Genomic DNA, 20390 nt, shown 5'->3' with positions numbered 1-20390 from the left:
TATGTATGTATGTATGTATGTATGTGTGTGTGTGGGATGCCAGTTGGCCAGCACTAACTATTATCGACCTGTTGCATGGACAAAACCCTGAGGAAAATACTAATTTAAGTGCTGCGCTTGTCTTCTGGTCCTACCCACACCTGCTGCCCTTTCTGTAGCCCTTGGCCACCTGCTGCACAAGGCCTACTACCAGCCGACAAGGTACTGGTGCCAGCCAACAAGCCCTTATGCACTCCCATGATGATGCTAATGATGATGGTGATGATTCTGATGATGCTATGGCTGTTGACGATGATGATGATGATGTTGCTCTTGCTAATGCTGTCCTACTGATACTTAATCAGGGATTAAGACTGTTCATGCATAGGATTAGCCATGGCACGGACATGCACATGACACTCATGGTTATTTCATTCTCTGGATTTCTCTTGGTGGCTGAAATGCGTATAACTATGTGTAGCATAAATGTTTATGGAGCACCAAGATAACTATGCCTGTAAGTGAATCTAATCTTATGTTTCACACTTGAGCCACCTCTCATCCAAGGTGTGCAATCGGAGTACCAATACAGAGTGAGAGTGGACATGACGCCTAGTTGGCAGGGAACTAATGTCTACACCAAGTGTCATGTGGACTAACGTCTGGTTGGCAAGGGACTTATGTCTATGCCAAGGGTCATGTGACTGGAATCTCGCATTATGGAGACTTATTTTGTCTTCCCCATTTATTTTGGGACATGATTATGATATCTAGACTTATGAGACTGTTTTATCTCGCCCATTTATTTGGGACATGGATTCTTTCAGTTATATTGGATTTATGAGAGTGCCCCATCTCGCCCACTTGATGGGACATCATTATCTATTGGATATATGGCTTGAAGCTTAAAGTTGCTGACAACTTTTAAGAAGTTGGGGAGGATGTCACCGACCTGAACATTTTCAAGTATGAAAGGGGTTTGGTGAACTCCAAGACGTCTAAATATTTGGAAAGTACAAGTTTATCCTCGAATACGAGGGATCACAAAATTTGGGAATGGGGGATTATCCTCGAATACAAAGGATCACAATCCTAAAATCTAGGAGGGTTACTATTTTTGGACAACCCCGAATGGAAATTCCGTTCACGTCAGTATATAGTGGTTGAGTACTTTTGGTACAGTGTGGTACGGTACATATATGGTACGAGTACACAAGGGATAACTACTTTTGAGTGCATTCCCTTTTTCAATTAGCATATATAACTTAATTACAGGAAGGTCATGCAGTGACCTATGAATCCCGAAAACTCAAAACGCATGAGAAATTATATTATCCACGACCTGGAGCTACTTTCAGTAGTATATGCCCTGAAGTTGTGGAGACATTGGGTCAAAGATTCACTTTGTTGATAGATCATCAGAGCTTAAAGTGGATCTTCACTCAGAAGGATCTCAACATGCGCCAAAGAAGGTGGATGCAGACCCTGCAGGAATTTGATTTTGAAATCAAGTATCACCCAGGCAAAGAAAATGTGATGGCAGATGCCCTCAGCAAAAAAGCCTCCTTGCTTGCAATCATAGTGGTGTCAAATCCATTGATTAATGAAGCAAGAGAGAAGATCATGCAGGATAGATTCTTTGGCCCTATTGCTACCCTACTTATGCAGGAAAGCAAAACTCCTCACTTTACATGTGCCACCTTGTGCTTTTCATGTGCTACCTTTTTGACCATTGACTTTATCTTTTACAAGTGACCATACAAATCAACCTTTGATCTAGGACCCTCAGTCTTTTATTTATATATATATATATATATATATATATATATATATATATATATATATATATATATATATATATATATATAATAAATGACTTACAATATATATTATAAATGACTTACAATTTATAATTCACCTACAAGTTGGTCAAGTATGTGTAGGTGCAGTATGAGATGATAGGGGTATGGTATGACTATGGTATGATGCACATGAGGATAGGTACTTTAGTTATGTAGAGAGTTCAAAAAGTATAGAACTTGATTAACAAATTTGGTCAAAAACATATATAAAGAATGAACGATCAAGCACTCATCAGTCACAACTAACATGAAATGGACAGGTCGAATTGAAATATCAATCGACTATACTGTTAGACATGAAATGTCTAATGCACTAAGGCACACAAATGGATCAGAGACACTAGTGTAAATTTGAAATCATCAATGATGCACACAAATAAGTATGAAAATAAGGAAGCTATCAATGTCAAAGTCGAGTATAAGCTGAAATATAAAGAGATCCTTGTGCATTGTGAGTCCATTGAAAAGGAAAATTGAGGAAGCAAGGCCACTGGGAGAAGTTGAGGGCTAGGAACAAGGGAAACATGAATAGGGGTTTGAAGAGTCGGTATCAAACAAAGATGGCACATGGATAGGATACAAAGTGAAAATCAATCAATTAACAAGTTTCAAACAAAAAAAATGTATAAAATCTATAAATAATGGAGGATTCTTATCACATCCCCTAGAGCTATTGCAACAAGAAATAAAACAAAATGGAAATATAAGGTTGGTGAGTATGTGAATGTCACATTATGGGTGCCTTTGAGGGTTGTGAGCTCATTCTTTGTCAAGCCAATGGGATCACAAAGATGCAAGAGAATCGCGTCCTTTGAAGGGCTGTGTGCTGATCCCTTGGTGCACCCAAGGAACATGTCCGGAATTTGTCATTGGGTCCCTTGTGATCTCCTCTGAATTGATGATGAAATCACGTGTTCTCTGGAATTGATTTTCTCGTGACTAATAGAGAGTCTTTAGCTTGGGCAAGAAGATTTTTCAAGACCATGAAAAACAAGCCCAAGTGGGTGGATGGACAATTTTTTTTGTCCCTAGCACAGCATCTTCCATCCACATTTGATAAAGCTGTGCATCACATTCTCTATTGCATTGAATTTGTTCTCATTAGATCAATAATTAAGTGGAGCCAACCATGTTACAGTAGTATCAGAACAAGATTTATTCAAAAAATTCAAAGATGGTTCTCACCCCTAAGATCTTGTTTTCTGCCTGATGGAGCTCACTCTCCAAGCCAAGATCCTTGGAAAGCTTCTCCCAACCATGAGGCCTAAGGACAGGGGAAAAGCCTCTTCTATGGCTGGTCTTTAAGCTGAAAATCAGCATCAGTCCAGCAACCGAGATGGAAGGGCAAGTTTCCGCCCTCTACTAAGAGACACCAGAAAGGTGCTTATCCAAGGAATGCAGGGTCAGCATTACTCTCCCTCTGTCACGGCTGCCCCCACTGGCCCCTTACCATTTCCTGTTTGTTACAAAAGAAACGAACGATTTCTCAAGGGCACAAGACAGGGGTCCTCAAGGATTACAGCTCAAATGGCACCATAGACTCATCACATGTTTTGTGAAAAGTCCTCAAAATGCCATCACATCCACAGTCAAACAAAAGCAAGAAAGCCCCTTGATAGGAAGGTTACATTTATACCATAGAGACTGAACCTTGTGGATGATATCAGAACACTTAGGGAAAAGGTTTAAATCACAATCATTCACATGCAAAAAAGGGCAAGATCCCAACTGCTGTCAGGAGCCCTCATAATTGAGTTCAAAACACAAAAACAAAATGATTCAAGGCAATTGCAGAGGCAGTTGTTTGACTAACAATAAATTTTGAAACAGCACTAGGCTCCATCTTTCAGCTTCAAGCACTGTTAAGCCCAAGTTCTTCTCTCAGTCTTCACTTGCATCAGCAATAACTCCAATGACAAACGGCACAATCAAATGGAAACACTAAATAATAAAGGGCAGAAAAGAAACCTTTTTTTAATCCTATGCAGTTCTCCTGTCCGCGAACATGTATAGGAGAATCTAGCTGCAATTTCAGGCCAGGAGGAGATCGTAAAAACCCAATATTGCAGATACTGCCTTGTTTATCAAAATTTATCTGCCAAAAATGAACAACATTGATCAGAGAAGACACCTTCAAAATACATTTTCTAGAAGAAGTCTCACAAACAAATCATAGAGAAAAAAATGATCTGAAAGAACAGCGTCCTTGCCAGATAGCAAGGGACTTGATTTTCTATGTAGAAATCACTAGACCTTGAGTCATATATAATATGCTGATTATGTGTAAGAGTAATTGTTGATGATTAACACTAAGCAAAAGAGATTCACACTGCTCTCTGTACTTGCAGGCACTATGGGGAAAGCCCTCTCCTGCTTGGCTTCCAGCTCCTTGCTGATGATACCCACAAACAGCATGTTGGGGGTATTCCAAGCTTCACATATGTACCCGTGTTTGTGTTCGCCTGTGTACCCATTTGTGTCCGTGTAACTATTTGGCCCTCCTAGCTCTTTTCACATGATGAAACACATGCCCGGACACTAGACAGGTTGATGAAAGCATGGGAACAAGGACTATTATGTTGGCACAAGGAAGAGCACTAGTTTTGGTCAAAAAGCAGGAAAAAGCAAAAAAGTCAAACTGAGTTGACCGCGACCTTTGAAAAGAGGAGACTGAACCACATCAAAAAGCTAAAAGCCACTTTTCCAAAAAGCAGCTCTAGGGCCAAAAAGCAAGGCCTTCAAGGTAGAAAAGCATTAATTCAAGAACTTTGGCAAAACATGAGTAATATTTTATTATTACTAAAATACAAATCTTTCCTTTCATGATCAAGAGTTGAAAGTGATTCATCACCCTCAGATTCCTTTCCAAAACCTGCTTGCACTCTACCCCAAATGGTAAGAGCAAGTCCCTGATGAATGTCATGTGCACAGTGTGTATCTACCGTGTGCTACACGCACACAAGACTAGCTTCGAGGTTTGGGGAAGCTTGGAGCTAGGCAGGCTGATTGGCGAGCTGAGTTAGGGATAGACTAACGGACAGGCACCCAAGTATGGACGGGTGGGCGCCCAAGTGTGGACGTGCGATAACCGGCCAAGAGCCTATAAAAGGGTGGCCAAGGTTAGTCATTAGTCATATAGAGAGTCTCGCGAGTTTGTGAGAGCTCTATGGTCTTGGAGCCTGGATCTAGAGTGTAGACGTGCACCTGCTTTATGCAGCTGAGGCCGACAGCAGTCTCGAGGCCCGCGAGGGTAGCTTCGTGGCGGTATGGGACGTCACGTGGTAGAGGCTGGTCGGTACGTCAACCTAGTTAGCTCAGCTCGTGGCTCGGTGGGGACAGCCAAGACTGTGGGCTTACCCACGGCTGTCATGGTTGGGAGGTGAGTCAGGCCTGCACCCCCTTTGTTTGTTTGTTTGTTTGCAGGTTTCAAGTCACGTACCAGGAACGATCATGGGGGATTTGACAGTGGTATCAGAGCATGCCTCGTGAACGAGCAAGTCGGTAGGTAGAGAAGATGAGGTCGAAGAAAGGTATGTGTTCAAAAAGCTTGCTGTTTTTTCTGTGCATACTGCTGTTTTCAAATTCAGTATGTGTTTTTTCTTCATCAAAGAAACCTATGATGATGGAGATGGTAGTCTAAGAAGGGTCGATTTGCTTTGCAAGAAGTAGGCTGAAGATTCGTTTGTGCAGTCGCATGAACCATTGGGAGAAAACAGAAAAAAAGAAAAGCACGTAGCTTTCTGTTGAATGCGAGAGAGATTGAGAGAAGAGAGATGCGTTTGTTTTGGAGCTGCTGGTCGTGATGTGTTGCAGGCGGGCAGACAAGCAGGCAGGAGGCTATGTAGTCGGCGAGGCCTACGTAGGCCAGCGTTCAAGTCTACGAAGGCAGGCACCTTGGCCGGCGTTCAAGCCTATGAAGGCTGGCTAGGCAGGCCGACGCCTAGGCTACGCTGGCAGCCGGCCGTAGGCAGCCAAGCCTCCGTTGGCAAGCAACCAAGCCTAGGTGGGGCTGGCACAAGCTCCCGCGTACAGCCAGGTACACCCGCACGCAGCGAGGCTGGCGACACGCTCAGACGGCGGCGGCACTATTTTTGAGGGACCAGAGAAAAAAAAAACAAACAACGAAAGCATCCGCCGATTCGGCGCTTTTGTTTTTTTGGTTTTTATTAAACTTTTTTTTTTACAAAAGTTTAAGGGTCCCTAAGGTTCAACGTGTTTTTTTCTTTTTTCTTTTTAAGAAAACAGAACTTTTATATATATATATATATATATATATATATATATAGAAAAAAAAACACTAAAGCAAAAGCTCAAGTAGGCTATATAAACCCCTTAAGTGGACTTCTTGCCACACATCTCTCAAGTTTTCAAGCTCTCAAGCTCTCAAGTTCCCTTGCACTTTTATTGTGTAAAGATCAAATTTTCTCTCCACTTGTCCTCTTCACGATGTCGACCCAAGAATCGGAGTTGGAGCCCCTTATCGAACGCGAAGGCTTGCCGGCTACGGAAGATACCGATGCCGATCTTTTTGACGATTATGTGTCAAAATTCATCTCCTCTTGAAGGAGAGCACCCTCCACAACTGCATATGACAGCATAGCATTTGAAATGCTAGTGGCTGTCCTGAATGTGTCCCAACTCTCTGGCAAAGTGCATAAGAGAAAGGTGGCTTTGAACTCATCGTCCATTGCCAACTTTTGATTGATGACCTGGCTGACAACACCATTAAACTCATTTAGATGGGCTGTCATAGACGCCCCTTCCTTCATTTGAAGACCTATGAGTTTCTTCAACCAATACACTTTGCTTGAGGCACTTTGCTGGGCATACAAGTCCTGCAATCTTTGCCACATTCCCCAAGCTGTCTTCTCTTCACGTATGCTGAAAAGTAAAGAGTCTGACACAGACAACATGATGGTGGATCTTGCCAGCTCATCCATATCTTCCCATTCTTCAGCAGTAAGAGAAGCGGGCATTACACCCCTTTCTTTGATGGGCTTGTGCTGCTTCTTCTGGAGCAACACATTATAGCACTGGGTTTGCCAAATGTCATAATTATGTGAGCCTTCAAGCTTTTTGATGTGAAGCAATGAAGAGCTCTCACCTATGGTTACCATAGCAATATGCAACCTTTGACACAGTCAATGCCTGACTCCCTGCAAGATGTGCAAACACTGCACCAAAAGCACACAAAGTGCTCACAGTTGTTCTCCCAAAGTTTATCTCCCACTGCGGAAGCACGAATGCAACTCTCCTCCCACTGAATGTGATAAAATCACCAAAATTTGGTTGCTGCAGATTTATGACAGCACCTTAGATGTGCTCTGTTCCCTTTCCAAAATATTGTACAACAATACTAAGTGCTCACCAATGATGTACCAAATCTGTACCGGCAAGTACAGCAGCTGAAAATGAGCCTTTTCCTCACTCAAATCAATGTACAGCCATGCCAAAACTTGTACAAAGTTGTACCAAATCTGTACCAGCAAGTACAGTAGCAATAAATGCTCTCCTGGCTGTCCAAATGAGTGAAAATCAGACCTTGACAGTCCCCACCACTGCATACAACAGTCCCGGACAGAAATTGGGCAAAAGCCCCTTGACTGTAAGTGGATTTCTGAGGGTTCAAGGCATAAAAGTCTTCCCTGCTGCTTTGCCAAGCTCAACAAGCACAAAATCTTGAAAGGCCCCTTGATTCAAGATCAATTTCTGATCATGAATGGTACATTAATGCACATGAAGGCAAATCGTCACAATGCTTCCCCCTGGCCACATATACATCCAATACATAAAAGCCCCTTGATTTACTGGCACATTGAGTGCTTGACAAGCATCAACACATTGCCCAAAGCATCAAATGCCAGTGCCTGCATGCAAATCAACCCAATTGGCACAAAAGCCCTTTGATTTGCACTCCAATTTCCTACAATTTAGCCCCGAATGTGAGATTGCTCACATCATACAACATGTATGAATGCCCAATGGCACAATTACATCAAAAACCCCAAATGTTAACACCCAATTTCCTGCCAATTGACCCGGAATGTGACCAATGTCACCAAATGTTGCCAATTGTGCTCAAATCTGAGCCATTAGGACCTGTACCTGCTCAATTGATGATAATGGACATGCGAATCCCAAAATTGAAGCAAATACCTCTGAAATTTCTGATTTCTTGCGATTTGCAAACTGAATTTCTTGATTTCTGTTGCAGGAAAGGGGACGTCGTATTTGCTGACTAGTGTGCTGCTGCTGCTGCTGCTGTGCAGGTACGGATGCTGCTGTGTGAGCAACTCTTGGGCTGGTGTTGTTAGCTGTGGAGCTTTGAAAACTGCTGTGTACTGTTGTCTGAAAACTGCTGTAAGATTGCAGGTACAGTATCTGGATCAAGCGTCTGGCTGCTGGCAGTTGGAACACGTGCAAGGCGAGCAGGTGTCGAGTGGTGTGGCTACAGGTCACCAGCTGCAGGAAATCAACGTTGGGCACAGGTGCGCCATCATGGACAGTCTGAAACAGCAGTATCGTGGCGCAGTTTTAGCAGTCGAGTTAGCTACTGCCGACGGTGTGGCCTGTGCGGTGAACAGCCGTGTGTGTCGTGAGCACTGGAGACAGCCTTGGTGGAGCGCTGTCGTGTGCAGGCGTTGGGGTCAGCCGAGAGAAGGCGACTGGGTAGAGGCCATGAACTGTGTTGTAGCCTATACTGCAGCCGTCTGGTGTGACCAGGTATTTGACGTGGCTGTAGCGTCTGCAGTTGACAGCAGAGAGCAGTGGTGGATAGCTGTTGACCTGACAGGACTGTAGAGGTGATCAAGCTCTGATACCAATTGAAGGAGCTAAAGAAGCTCAGCTGAAACACTTAGGGTTTCATGTGGGAGACACATACAGAGAAGAAGGGAGAGAGAGAGAGAGAGAGAGAGAGAGAGAGACATGTGGGGATAAGTCAACTCACAAAGTATGAGTGTGTGACTCCCCTATCACACATGTATATTTGCTCTAGTGCATATAGTGCACTTAGTACATTAAAAGTACTAAGTGTACTATGTACTATAAAACTTATGGGCTTGTACACACTATAAGGGTGGGCATAATGCCTTTACCCCAACAGATATCTGCCATAGTGAGATGCCTGGTTGGACGAGCCCGATGCCTCACAATGATGCTCTAATCCTCCGGTGTAGGCACCGCCTCTGATGTGAGGATCCGCGAACCCTCGGGCGTCTGGATCTGCCCAACTAGATAGCTCTCTCAACTAGAGTCCCACGGGGTGCCTGCTACTGGGTTGTCAACTGTGTGTCCTCCCAGAGAGAGAGAAATTGTACACCAGATTGGGTCCCAAATTACCCACTAAAGAGCCCCCTATCTCGTTACCGGAATAGTATTTGCTTTTATTACTTTGAAGAGAATGACTTTGGACTTACGATAAGCCAAACGCAAGATCTCGGAGGACCAAGAGTCGGGCTGAATTGTACACGGCTGCAGAAGCACCGATCTCGAGCCTATGCACTCTCCCCAATGGAATGAGAGAAGGCTGCAAATTTGAGGCTGAGGTATGGACTATTTGGGACTATTCTAAGCTATGTATGAATGCTGAAATGAATGAATGTATGCGGGTTACCTTCACCAGAGTGCGGGAATAAAACGATGATATGAATGCTGAAAACTGGTTCTATGCAAAAAACTTAAGGTCTTCTGATGGGCTGAATGCTGTGAACTGTTGCATTTTACTGATGGAGGCTGAGTGCTCATGCATTGATGCTCCTAGATGTTGTAGGATGAAACGCTGGCTGAAAACACTGATGGTTGAAGTGCTCAATATGTTGAATGGTCAATCGTTGATGCTCCTTATACTGAAGGCTCCAACGCTTGATGCTTGATGGCTGAATTATGAGATGATGGATGGAATGGTGCAAAAGCAAACCTATTTATATGCTCCCAAGTGCTGGTCGGTTGGCTATGAAGCTGGCCGAGAGTAGCTTGTTTTGCTACACGACTTGTTCATGATAAATAATGGTATTAAATGCTGAAATAATGCTAGAAAATATGGAAAAAATGCTAGATAAATGTTAATAAATATCCTAAAAATACCAAATGATATTTCAAGGCTTCTGCAATGGTCTATGTGATCTAAGTGCATATGGGATGAATGATATGCAATATGCAGAATACTTTCTAATGCAAACCCTAAGGTTTCTATTGACTTTACATGCATGAATGATTCTCTCCAAGTGGGGTAAGGGACTTGACTAATTGATTGACTCACTATGGCTAAGGAATGACCTACGTAGCTCGTGCCTGACATATCCTGGACTGAGGATTACAATGGGGTCACGGCGTACAACAAATATCATCCGAAAGGGTACTAATACTGAACAATGTTGCACTGATGATGATGAGCCATCTTGTCACCATGCACTACAGTGCAGAGTGCATGTGACATTCCCTCCTGATTAGCTTGGCAACAGATTCATGGCTTCCCAGTAGTCCGCCAATAATTGGGGGTACTCTTGAAAGAACTCCTCGTCTAGCCAAACAGCTTTGTGGATACCTCAATCTCGGAACTTCGTGTAGAACTGACGTATTCTTCGACCAGAACCATGCTTCCAACAATGAAGAAGGATCTGCTCAGGCTCAATGACTTATGCTTCGTCTACCGCGTTTGGCTGCGGTCATCTGAAACATCGAACACTTCTGGACCAAGATATGGTTTTAGTCAAGAAATATGAAAAACATCATGCATTGTCCAACTGTTAGGCAACTTTTACTTCATGGAGACATCACTTATCTTTTTAACTATTGAAAAAGGTCCAAAACTATGGAAAGAAAGCTTGGAACAACGTTTGCCCACTTGCTTCAATCTCGATTTCATGATGTGCAGATAGACTCAATCCCCTTCCTTGAAGTGGACATCTCGTCTAGACTTATGTGCCTGTCTGTGAACTGAATAATGGCCAAGCTCCGAATTGAGGACCAAACTGGGTTGAGTACCAAACTCTGCGGAATCGACATGTGGATTGGTCATGGTATCCAAGTCTTTTTCAGAGATTTTGAGAATGGTAGACTCCTGAATGGTCTGGATACAGGTCTTTCTACTAAGAACATATGCTATTGGGTTATGCTGACGAGGGATGTACTTGATCATTCCTCCAAACTCGTGGAAGAGCTGACCCTCTCTAGTGTGATGATCACTCCACTGGGCACTTGGCATCGTCAAGAGCCAATTAAGTGCTTGGTGGTGTGTGTTGACTGTGAAAACTCGTCCATAGGTTTCAAATGTTTAAATATTGACTGTTGTTCTAGCTTGCCCTTGAAAGTCTTGGAAAGAAGATAGGAAAACTTGCTAGGAGGTTCTGCCCTAGGGACCAAATCGATATGATGACCTCAAGACGAGAGGGTGGAATACTGGGTGGGAGATCATCCTTGTAAAATGTCTGAATGAGATAGAAGATCTGCCAACTGAGGGACTAAAAAAGAAGATGAGACAACGGTTATCGATGAGATAGAAGTTGCCTGAGCATAAATCAATGCTTCTTCCGCTTCCTTGCGGATAGCTCGTCGGACCTGGAGATAAGAAATCATAGGAATGCCAAGAATGCTCCTATCCCCAAGAATCATGATAAGCTCAGGAAAACCTTTAGAGATAATAAAGTTGTCCTGTCCCCAATTTGGAATAGGTTCATAGTGACGAAACCGAGAGATTCCTAAGATCATGTCACACCCCAAAAGAGGAGAGACAATGAAATCTTGTTGGAATGAGGCCTTTTGAACCTGAAAAGAAAACTGTTGTGCCTTTTGAGAAATGTGGGTGTAGAGACCAGGTGTAAACCCATCCACCTCCAAATGATAGGGCACTAAGGTACAACTCATATTGATAGCCAATTGGGGAGAGATGGCATTCTCATAACTGCCCATGTCAAAAAGGATTATGAACTAGCGGCCCTTGACAGAGCCATAAGCTCGAATCAGGCTTTTCTGTGTGGTTGTAGCCTCACCCTCCTACTTAGCATCAAGCACCATGGATGGCATGAGATGCATAGAAGGTAAGGTCTGAACCGCATTGGTGGCAACAGGCGGGTCTGGAGGAGCGGGGGATACTGTGGCAACTGTAGCAGAAGGCTCTTTGGAGGCTTGCTCCACTTGCCATTTTGAACAATCCTTATTACCATGCCCAATGGTCTGACAGAAAAAATATCTGTAGTCTAATTGGTACTTTCTTTGCTCCTCTGGAGGAAGATAACCTCTAGTGATGCCTGCTTTAGGCTTTTCCTCAGGGGGGTTTTCTTAGGCTTGGATTCCTTACCCCCTGAACTAGAGCTAGGACTGTTGTCTGTCTTAGTGTCTTTAGAAGACGAATTACCCTTCCCCGGTTGGGATTTCATACTAGACTGCGGTTGTTTGGCCTTGCCTCCGTTCATTCTTATTTCTTCATTTTGAACGAGAGTCAAAGCCCCGTCATATGTGCTGGGTTCAAAGTTGCAAACTGTGAACCGGATGTTAGGATCTAATCCACGAATAAATTGATCCATCTTGGCCTGCTTAGATAGCCGTAACTGTTGTGCTAAAGTTATAACCTTTCCGGAAAACTGAAGCACGGTGACCCATTCTATTTGAGTCTATAGAACTCGTCTGCCAAGCTGGTCATATACTGGGGAGGGAGAAATCTGGTTTTAGGTCATGGACAAATGTATCCCAGCTAAAAGCTGTGACACCTGTGGTCTGGTATGTATGAAGACTAGACCAATGCTGCCACCAAGTAACTGCCTCACCCGTAAGGTGGGGAGTCGCTATGTGGACTCTATCCTGAGGGTCTATGATCCTAGCTAAAGGAAAATGAAAATTAAATTGATGAATGAATTGATTAGCTGCTAAATGATCTCTAAACCGGCCTTGGTCTTCAAACGAAACCAAAGGACAGTGCAAAAACAAACTTGCACACAAAATACTTCAACACCTTTGAAGATCTAGAAAAGGAAAACAAACAGGGAGAGCTAGAGTGCTCCTGCAAACAGTACACGAACACCGATTGGCCCCAAAACACAGTGGCGCCCCTTGCGGTATTTCTTTAATTGATTATAAGAGCTTTGATTACAATAAGGCTGGAAACTCAGCCGTCATAGTAGAACTCCTGAAGCCTGCAAAGACCCTGCATCATGGCTTCTTGTCCACTCGGCATCCACAAACAAGTCCAACTAGTGTTCACATGAAAAGACTCTCACATTGAGTCCTGCGTACAGAAGCTTTCTCCCACGATCAGGGCTGCCACAACCATCCATAGCCTCTCACCCTATGAACAGCATCACACCCTGACACATCCAGTGCTCCTGCATCACAACAAAGACTCCAAACTGTTTCCCAAAAGAGAACTCGCATCATAGCATAGCATAGCATACAGTCGACACACCTGTATCAACCCTCTCTGCCTTCCAAGGATACTATCCATCTCAACCGACCCCTGTCCAATCAACAGCAAGGCTGTACAAAACATGTGTCAATCCTTGTATTCACTACCTCCATGTGACCTATCTCCTAGAGAAACCAAAAACATGTTTCCTCGAGAAACCTACGACCTGTTTCCACATGAAACCCTTAGGCATGTTTCCCCTTGAAACCTTTTGTCTTGTTTCCACACAGAACCATACAAAGCACCATCCAAATACAGTGCCAACAACGGCATACATCCAGTGACCTGTTTCCTCATGAAACATCTGGAAACATAGATATGCCCACAACTGTAAGTCCCTCTTTTCCTTTCAAGCAAAAAGAAAGCAATCTGCTCTATGAACATGCACCCATGCGAGCTTGCATCACTTCCATGCCAGGAAACACATCCAAGTGACCTATACTTGCAGCCGGAAACCCATGCAGCCCATAAACAGTCTCAAAGTGGCCCTCTTGTCCTCTTGCAGTTTTGCCCGCCCCTCTTCCAAACGAGAGAGAGAGAGAGAGAGAAAGAAAGATTTTATTAACGTCTTCCAAAAGACCGAACTCGGCCTATGAGACAAATCGGAGTACGTGTATGGGGTATCCTCTGTCATCCCAACAAAATGAAAAAGTACTGAACAAAAAAAAGCTGAATCTGGGTGTGCAGGGGATGGAGCTCTACTACTAGGAGAATGCAAAGCTATATGCATGGAGTATACAATCATGATATGCAACCTAGCTAGCTCCATCCTGTACCATACTGGGGGTATAAAATGAAAAAGTACTGAGAGAGAGAGAGAGAGAGAGAGAGAGAAAAGTCTGTTCAACTCTGCGAGTCCTCAAAAAGAGAGAAAGCACATCTCCCCAGCTGCCAGTCCCCTTTTCTAAGAGAGCCAAAGCATGTATATATGCTGCCCGACTCCTAGCCAGCCAAAGAGGGAGAGCAGTCCAGCCCGACTCTTGCTGCTGAGCTGTGCACTGCCTGCGGTCTGCCCACTAGCTGTCCAAAGAGAGACAGAGAGAGAGGGAGCAAACGTAGTCCAGCCCCGCCTCCTGCTCACTGTGCACTACCTGCAATTTACCCACCAGTAGCCACAAGGAGGAGCAAAACCTGTCGTACTGCACCTCCTGCAACCAGCCCGCCAGTAGCCAAAAGGGAAAGTGCACGTGCTGCAGCCCGACCTCCTCCCCAAAGGCGTGGACAGCCCTGTGTTTCCTGCAGCCCAAACCACCAGCCTTCCAAGGAGAGAGAGAGAGAGCCCCTCTGCAGCTGCCCGACTTTTTCCCCAAGAATGAAGCGCATCAGTCTGCTGGCCCGACCAGCCTGCCAGACCTTTTTCCACGAGCCAAAAAGCACACGCGCCTGAAGCTGCAGCTCGACTCCCTCCAAAAGAAGTATAGGCCCCAATAATAGCATAAGGGCCACGATTATCCCCTAAAAGGGGTTCTTTTATTTTTAAAGGCTTTTAAACCTTTGTCCCCTCCAAACCCCTTTGTCCCCATGGATTATGAGAAAGGACGTTAATCACTTGGCCCCAAACTGGTGTCATTCACACTGTCCACCATGTCCCCGTGCACACTTGCATACTGTCAAGAGAAAAACACAGGGTCGTAACATACCCCCCTCTTGAAAAATGGCAAGCGTCCTCCGTTGCACTCAATGGCACAGTAGGCATCCAATGAGCAAAGACGCCCCATATGACAAAAGCAATGGCCCTCAAGTGCATCTGGGCGATGAAACAATCATCCTGCACAATATGGCCACACCGTCAAGTCAAAGTGGCAAACAACTCTTACTTGTTTCTTCAGAACCTACAGCAAAAGTCTAACACCAAGTGGAAACACCTAACCTGTGTTAGCCAAAAACAAACCCATGCATCATTCTACATATGACACACCTATGCATGACACACATGCATTCGCAAACAATATGCTCCTCAAGATGCGTTACCTACTCTAAAGTAACAGTCTAAGGGCTGCTCGCAAGCCTTACGCCCATGGGCATCCCGCAGGACCCACGACTGGTGATACATCATGAGCATATGAAAGAACTCAATGCACACAAACAATACATCCACTAAGTACTTTCCACATATGTCCCTCTTGATGCTTTACCCACTCTGCTCATGGCCATCCCACAAGAGCCACAATTAGTGGTACACCACATAGTTCATAACATACGTTTAGCAAACGCATACGCATTCGGGTATGTAAGAATGTTTCGAGTATGTTTCAATCCCACGTCGAGTAACATACGTGACCAATATAATACCTCATAGAAAGGACGAGATTAAGACAAATAGATACAAATATACATTGTAAACTCAAGCTCTCCAAGTTCCATTATAAAAACTTACAACGTTATCACTTACAAGTTACATAAATGCTCATTGCGTGGACCGATTTTCAATTAAAAAAACGTAGCAAATTTCAAGAAACGTAAAACCTTAGAAAAGCATTATAAAAAAAAGCAAGTATGAAAGACGAGTTTCAAACGCGTATGTTGCAAATGTTTGCTTCATGAAGCAAACGCGAATGTTATGAACTATGGTACACCATGAACATAGTAAAGTACCTGATGTATCATACCAACATAAATGCCTCACACAACACGATCCGGAGTATTCCCAATGTATTCTCAATTGTACCAGGATCCAATGGCACCATAATAAAACAATACCTCAGAAAGTGTATGCATAAATGCACAAATAGAGTTCGATCCATATATCCATGAACCAAACCAACTCTAGGACTGCTCGCAAGACTTACGCCCTCCATAGAGTCTCGAAGTGTTAGCTCAGGTTGCCGCAGACTTTGAGCTCAACCAAACCATGCCATTCCAAAGGAGACCAGCTCCACAAATAGCATCATCTCAATATCCAATTGACCAACACTGTGGGCAAGAACAACCAAACCAACATCCCAATCTTCCGCAGTCATATATTATTCCAAAGGCAAAAACCATCTCTGTTACCCATAGATATAGACAGAGTTATCCATAGTTGCAGTTATAGTTCATGGTGCGGCCGACTGTGAACCATACCCAACTCTACCATCTCATGTGACTAGTACACAATATCATAGAAGTCCCATAAGCAGACGTACTGTCAGCTGTCAGTACCTTTGGGTGAATACAAAGATGTCACCAAGCGACTCCTAGATGACAATTGAGCCTCTTTGTAACAAGGGAGCGGAGGTGCTACCCCCCTCTTGAGCATCAAGCAATGTTCCAGACCCAAACTCAGCTGAACCTGAATGAGCCATAGCAAGAGTCGGCTCTAACTCGAAGGCATCAAGATAAAGCTGCAATACCTAAGTGAATCTACTAAGTCACTCTCCTCCATCCACTTCGCATCCATCGGTGAATAGTTCTTGAACTTCACAAGATAGCGACGGGAAACTTTACCTTGTACCTTTCTTTCCTTATGTGCCAGTATCTGCTCGGGAATAGGAACCTCATCAAGTTCCTCCACTTCCGTCTAAGCTTCATCTGATGATCCTCAAGTACCCAAAACCTGCTTGCACTCCACCCAAGTGGTAAGCACAAGTCCTCGATGAAACATAGTAGATCACCACTGCTAAACAAAGGAAGAAGCTGCCTTCCGAACCCATGAAGCATCCGTGAAGATACCACCGGTAACAAAGTGTCGAAAGCCATAGCCTTCAACCCAAGTTTTACACCACAACACTTCAACTGTTTCTTGTTCCTGGCTGACTACTTCTTGTCCTTGGTGTCTTTTCTCCTGAGCTTCCTCTTCAACTTTTACTCTTCACCTCATACAGTTACAGTCCTGCACTTCCTTTTCACTTTCCACATGTTGAAGCTTTTGATATGACTCTCATGAGACAACCACGAGTTCGCCCCCTTAGGAAAGTTGGTGATTGTCCCAGCAAGAGCAACCACGGGCTCACCTCCTTGAGAAAGTCGACGATGTCCCGGCAACGGAACCTTGTAAACCGGCCTTGGTTTTCTGACAAAACCAAAGAGCAGTGCAAAAACAAACTTGCACACAAAACAATTCAACACCTTTGAAGACCTAGAAAAGGAAAACAAACAAGGGGAGCTAGAGTGCTCTTGCAAACAATACACGAACACCGATTGGCCCCAAAACACAGTGACGCTCGTGTGGTATTTCTTTAATTGATTATAAGAGCTTTGATTACAATAAGGCAAGAAACTCAGCCATCATAGTAGAACTCCTAAAGCCTGCAAAGACCCTGCATCATGGCTTCTTGTCCACTCGGCATCCACAAACAAGTCCAACTAGTGTTCACATCAAAAGACTCTTTCACATTGAGTCCTGTATACAGAAGCTTTCTCCCACAATCAAGGCTGCCACAACCATCCATAGCCTCTCACCCTATGAACAGCATCACACCCTGACACATCCAGTGCTCCTGCATCACAACAAAGACTCCAAACTGTTTCCCAAAAGAGAACTCGCATCACAGCACAGCATACCATTCAGTCGACACACCTGTATCAACTCTCTCTGCCTTCCAAGGATACTATCCACCTCAGCCGACCCCTATCCAATCACCAACAAGGCTGTACAAAACATGTGTCAATGCCTGTATTCAATGCCTACATGTGACCTATCTCCTGGAGAAACCAAAAACATGTTTCCTCGAGAAACCTACGACTTGTTTCCACATGAAACCCTTAGGCTTGTTTCCCCTTGAAACCTTTGTCTTGTTTCCACACAGAACAATACAAAGCATCATCCAAATACAGTGCCAACAATGGCATACATCTAGTGACCTGTTTCCTCATGAAACATCCGGGAACATAGATATGCCCACAACTGTAGGTCCCTCTTTTCCTTTCAAGCAAGAAGAAAGCAATCTGCTCTATGAACATGCACCCATGCGAGCTTGCATCACTTCCATGCCAGGAAACACATCCAAGTGACCTGTACTTGCAGCCAACCAAAACAGCCTATAAACAGTCCCTGGAATCCACTCTCCCTTGGGCAAGGCTACTATCCAACCCAAAGCTCCCTACTGTCCAGCCCTGCCATTCCTCAAAGAGAGAAAGCGTGCTCAATCCAGCCCCGCCTCCTAGCAAGAGAGAGAGAGACATGGCAGTTCAGGCTGCCGGTCTGTTGCACAAAAGAAAGGGCCCTGTGTGTGCTGCTACCCGACTTGTAGCAAGAGAGGGAGAGAAGCCCGTGGATGAGCCTGTTGTCCAGCTCGACTCTACACTCCTTGCTCAGCTCTCCTTTTCCTACAGCCCAACCCACCAGCCCCCTCATGAGAAAGAAGAAGGCGTGTACCCGCAGCCAACAGCCCCCTCATGAGAAAAACGTACACATGTAGATGCAGCCGGCCCTAGCAGGAGAGAGAGAGAGAGAGAGAGACCCCACGTGCTGTTCTGCCCCCCTGCTTTTCACCAAGAAAAAAGCCTCTCTCTGCAGCCGCAAGTCCCTCCATAAGCGTCTGTGCCCCCTCAGCATGCAGCCGACTTTTCCCAAAAGCACTCCCCCCAATAATAGCGTAGCCCCTCCCAAAAGGGCCACGATTCCAAAAAGGGGGTATTCTTTCATATTTTTAAAGGTTTTAAACCTTTGTCCCCTTCCCCCCCCACATGGGGTTGCAAAAGGACCTTATTAAATGCCTAGAGTCATCTTTGACCCCAATAGCTGAACCAATCTGTCTATTGCCCCAAACTGGTGCCATTCACAATGTCCACCATGTTCCCGTGCACACTTGCATAATGTCAAGAGAAAAACACCGAATCGTTACAAAGCAAGAGTCAAGAAACATAAAGAGGGAGGAGGATGCTCTTCTCCTCCCGCTGACCACTCTAGGAGGAGAAGGCTATCTTATACAATGGGAGAAAGGGGAAACAACCACCAGTCACAAGGGACGGGGGACGGCCATAAGTAGGGAACCGGGACGGGGGAGGGAACTGTCAGAATATGCAGCGGAAATGATAACCAAACTTGGGTAGACAAGAGCAAGTAGACTGCAGAAAATAAACAGCACAAGAAACACAGAGAGATAGGTGTGTAAACTCTTCTCTATACACAAGATCCCGGAAAAACTGAATGAGAAAGTGGTGGGGGCTGAGGGGCTATATATACATCCCAGAGAGGGCAATCGGCCAGCAGAAAGAGTGCCCACGACTGAAGAAAAAATCCCACGACTGCATAAATGCAGTCAGCCAGCATACAGATGCCCACGACTGATGAAATCCAGTCGGCCAGCAGCCCTGAAGCCCACGACTGATGAACATCCAGTCGGCCAGCACTGGAGTGCATCTGGCATCCTCTGGCAGCCCTCCCACCACTAGGAAAAATGGGAAAAATAGGGAAAAAATACGGGGAGTGTGGAAAAATGATAAAACACCTCATAAGGGCGGGCACACCCACAACAAAGGCCCTGGTGTATACAAATAGACAGGAGATGACTTCTAACACCCCCTCTCAGCTCCTGGCTGTGAAACCAACCCAAGGGAGCTGGAGTGCCGCCTGAGCGTAGCCTGAGGTAGAGACTTCGTGAAGAGGTCCACCGCATTGTCCTCCGTCGAACAATAAAGTAGCAAGATGTCACCCGATCTGGTCCTAGAATCCATTCCCGGGTATCCTTCGCGGTGAAGCCAACTGCTTCCTCGCTCGAAGATGATGAAGCATCGGAGTCCACCATCTCTAAGTGCACAAATGCCGGAGTCTTCGCAGCTGAGGCTGAGGAATCAGCACTCTTCCCTGTCCGCTTAGGGCACTTCCTCCAGTAGTGGCCTTTCTCGCCACAATCATTACAAGATCTTTCGGCCTTCAGCTTCTCTCGTTCTGGATCAGGCTTCTTCTCAGAAGACTTCTCCGGTGAAGCCTTCCCTTTGCCCTTGTTGGTATTACGGCCTTTCGACCGTTGGCCAGTTAAGGCCTCCGAACCTCCGCCGTGAGGAGGGTTCGTGAAACGTTCCTCCTGGTCCAAAACCATTGGCACAAGCTCCTCCCAAGTAATGGTGCTGAGCCTGCCACTCGTGATCAACGAGGAATAGAAAGCAGAATACTGACCAGGTAAGTGGGAAAGTAAAGTGATGGCCATATCTTCGGATGATATCTCTTTCCCAGCTTGAAGGACTTCCTGCTGAAGGGCCTGCAGCTTGTTGATGTGTTCCCGCATCGT

At 44.9% G+C, this 20390-nt stretch overlaps 1 protein-coding gene across 1 annotated transcript in view; it reads right to left on the bottom strand.

The window, feature by feature from the left end:
* Positions 1–20390, bottom strand: part of LOC147606356 (uncharacterized) — a 40293-nt gene that overhangs the window by 12612 nt on the left and 7291 nt on the right. The window contains exon 2 of the mRNA XM_086791757.1: positions 3810–3936. Coding sequence (XP_086647883.1) covers positions 3810–3936 — 127 coding nt within the window. The remainder of the gene's footprint in view (positions 1–3809; positions 3937–20390) is intronic.

The sequence above is a fragment of the Cibotium barometz genome, chromosome 57 (genome assembly GCF_041138505.1).
Source record: "Cibotium barometz isolate CiBa-2024 chromosome 57, ASM4113850v1, whole genome shotgun sequence".
Lineage (NCBI taxonomy): Eukaryota > Viridiplantae > Streptophyta > Polypodiopsida > Cyatheales > Cibotiaceae > Cibotium > Cibotium barometz.
Note: the sequence above shows the minus strand (reverse complement) of the source record. Positions and strands in the feature narration are given on the sequence as shown.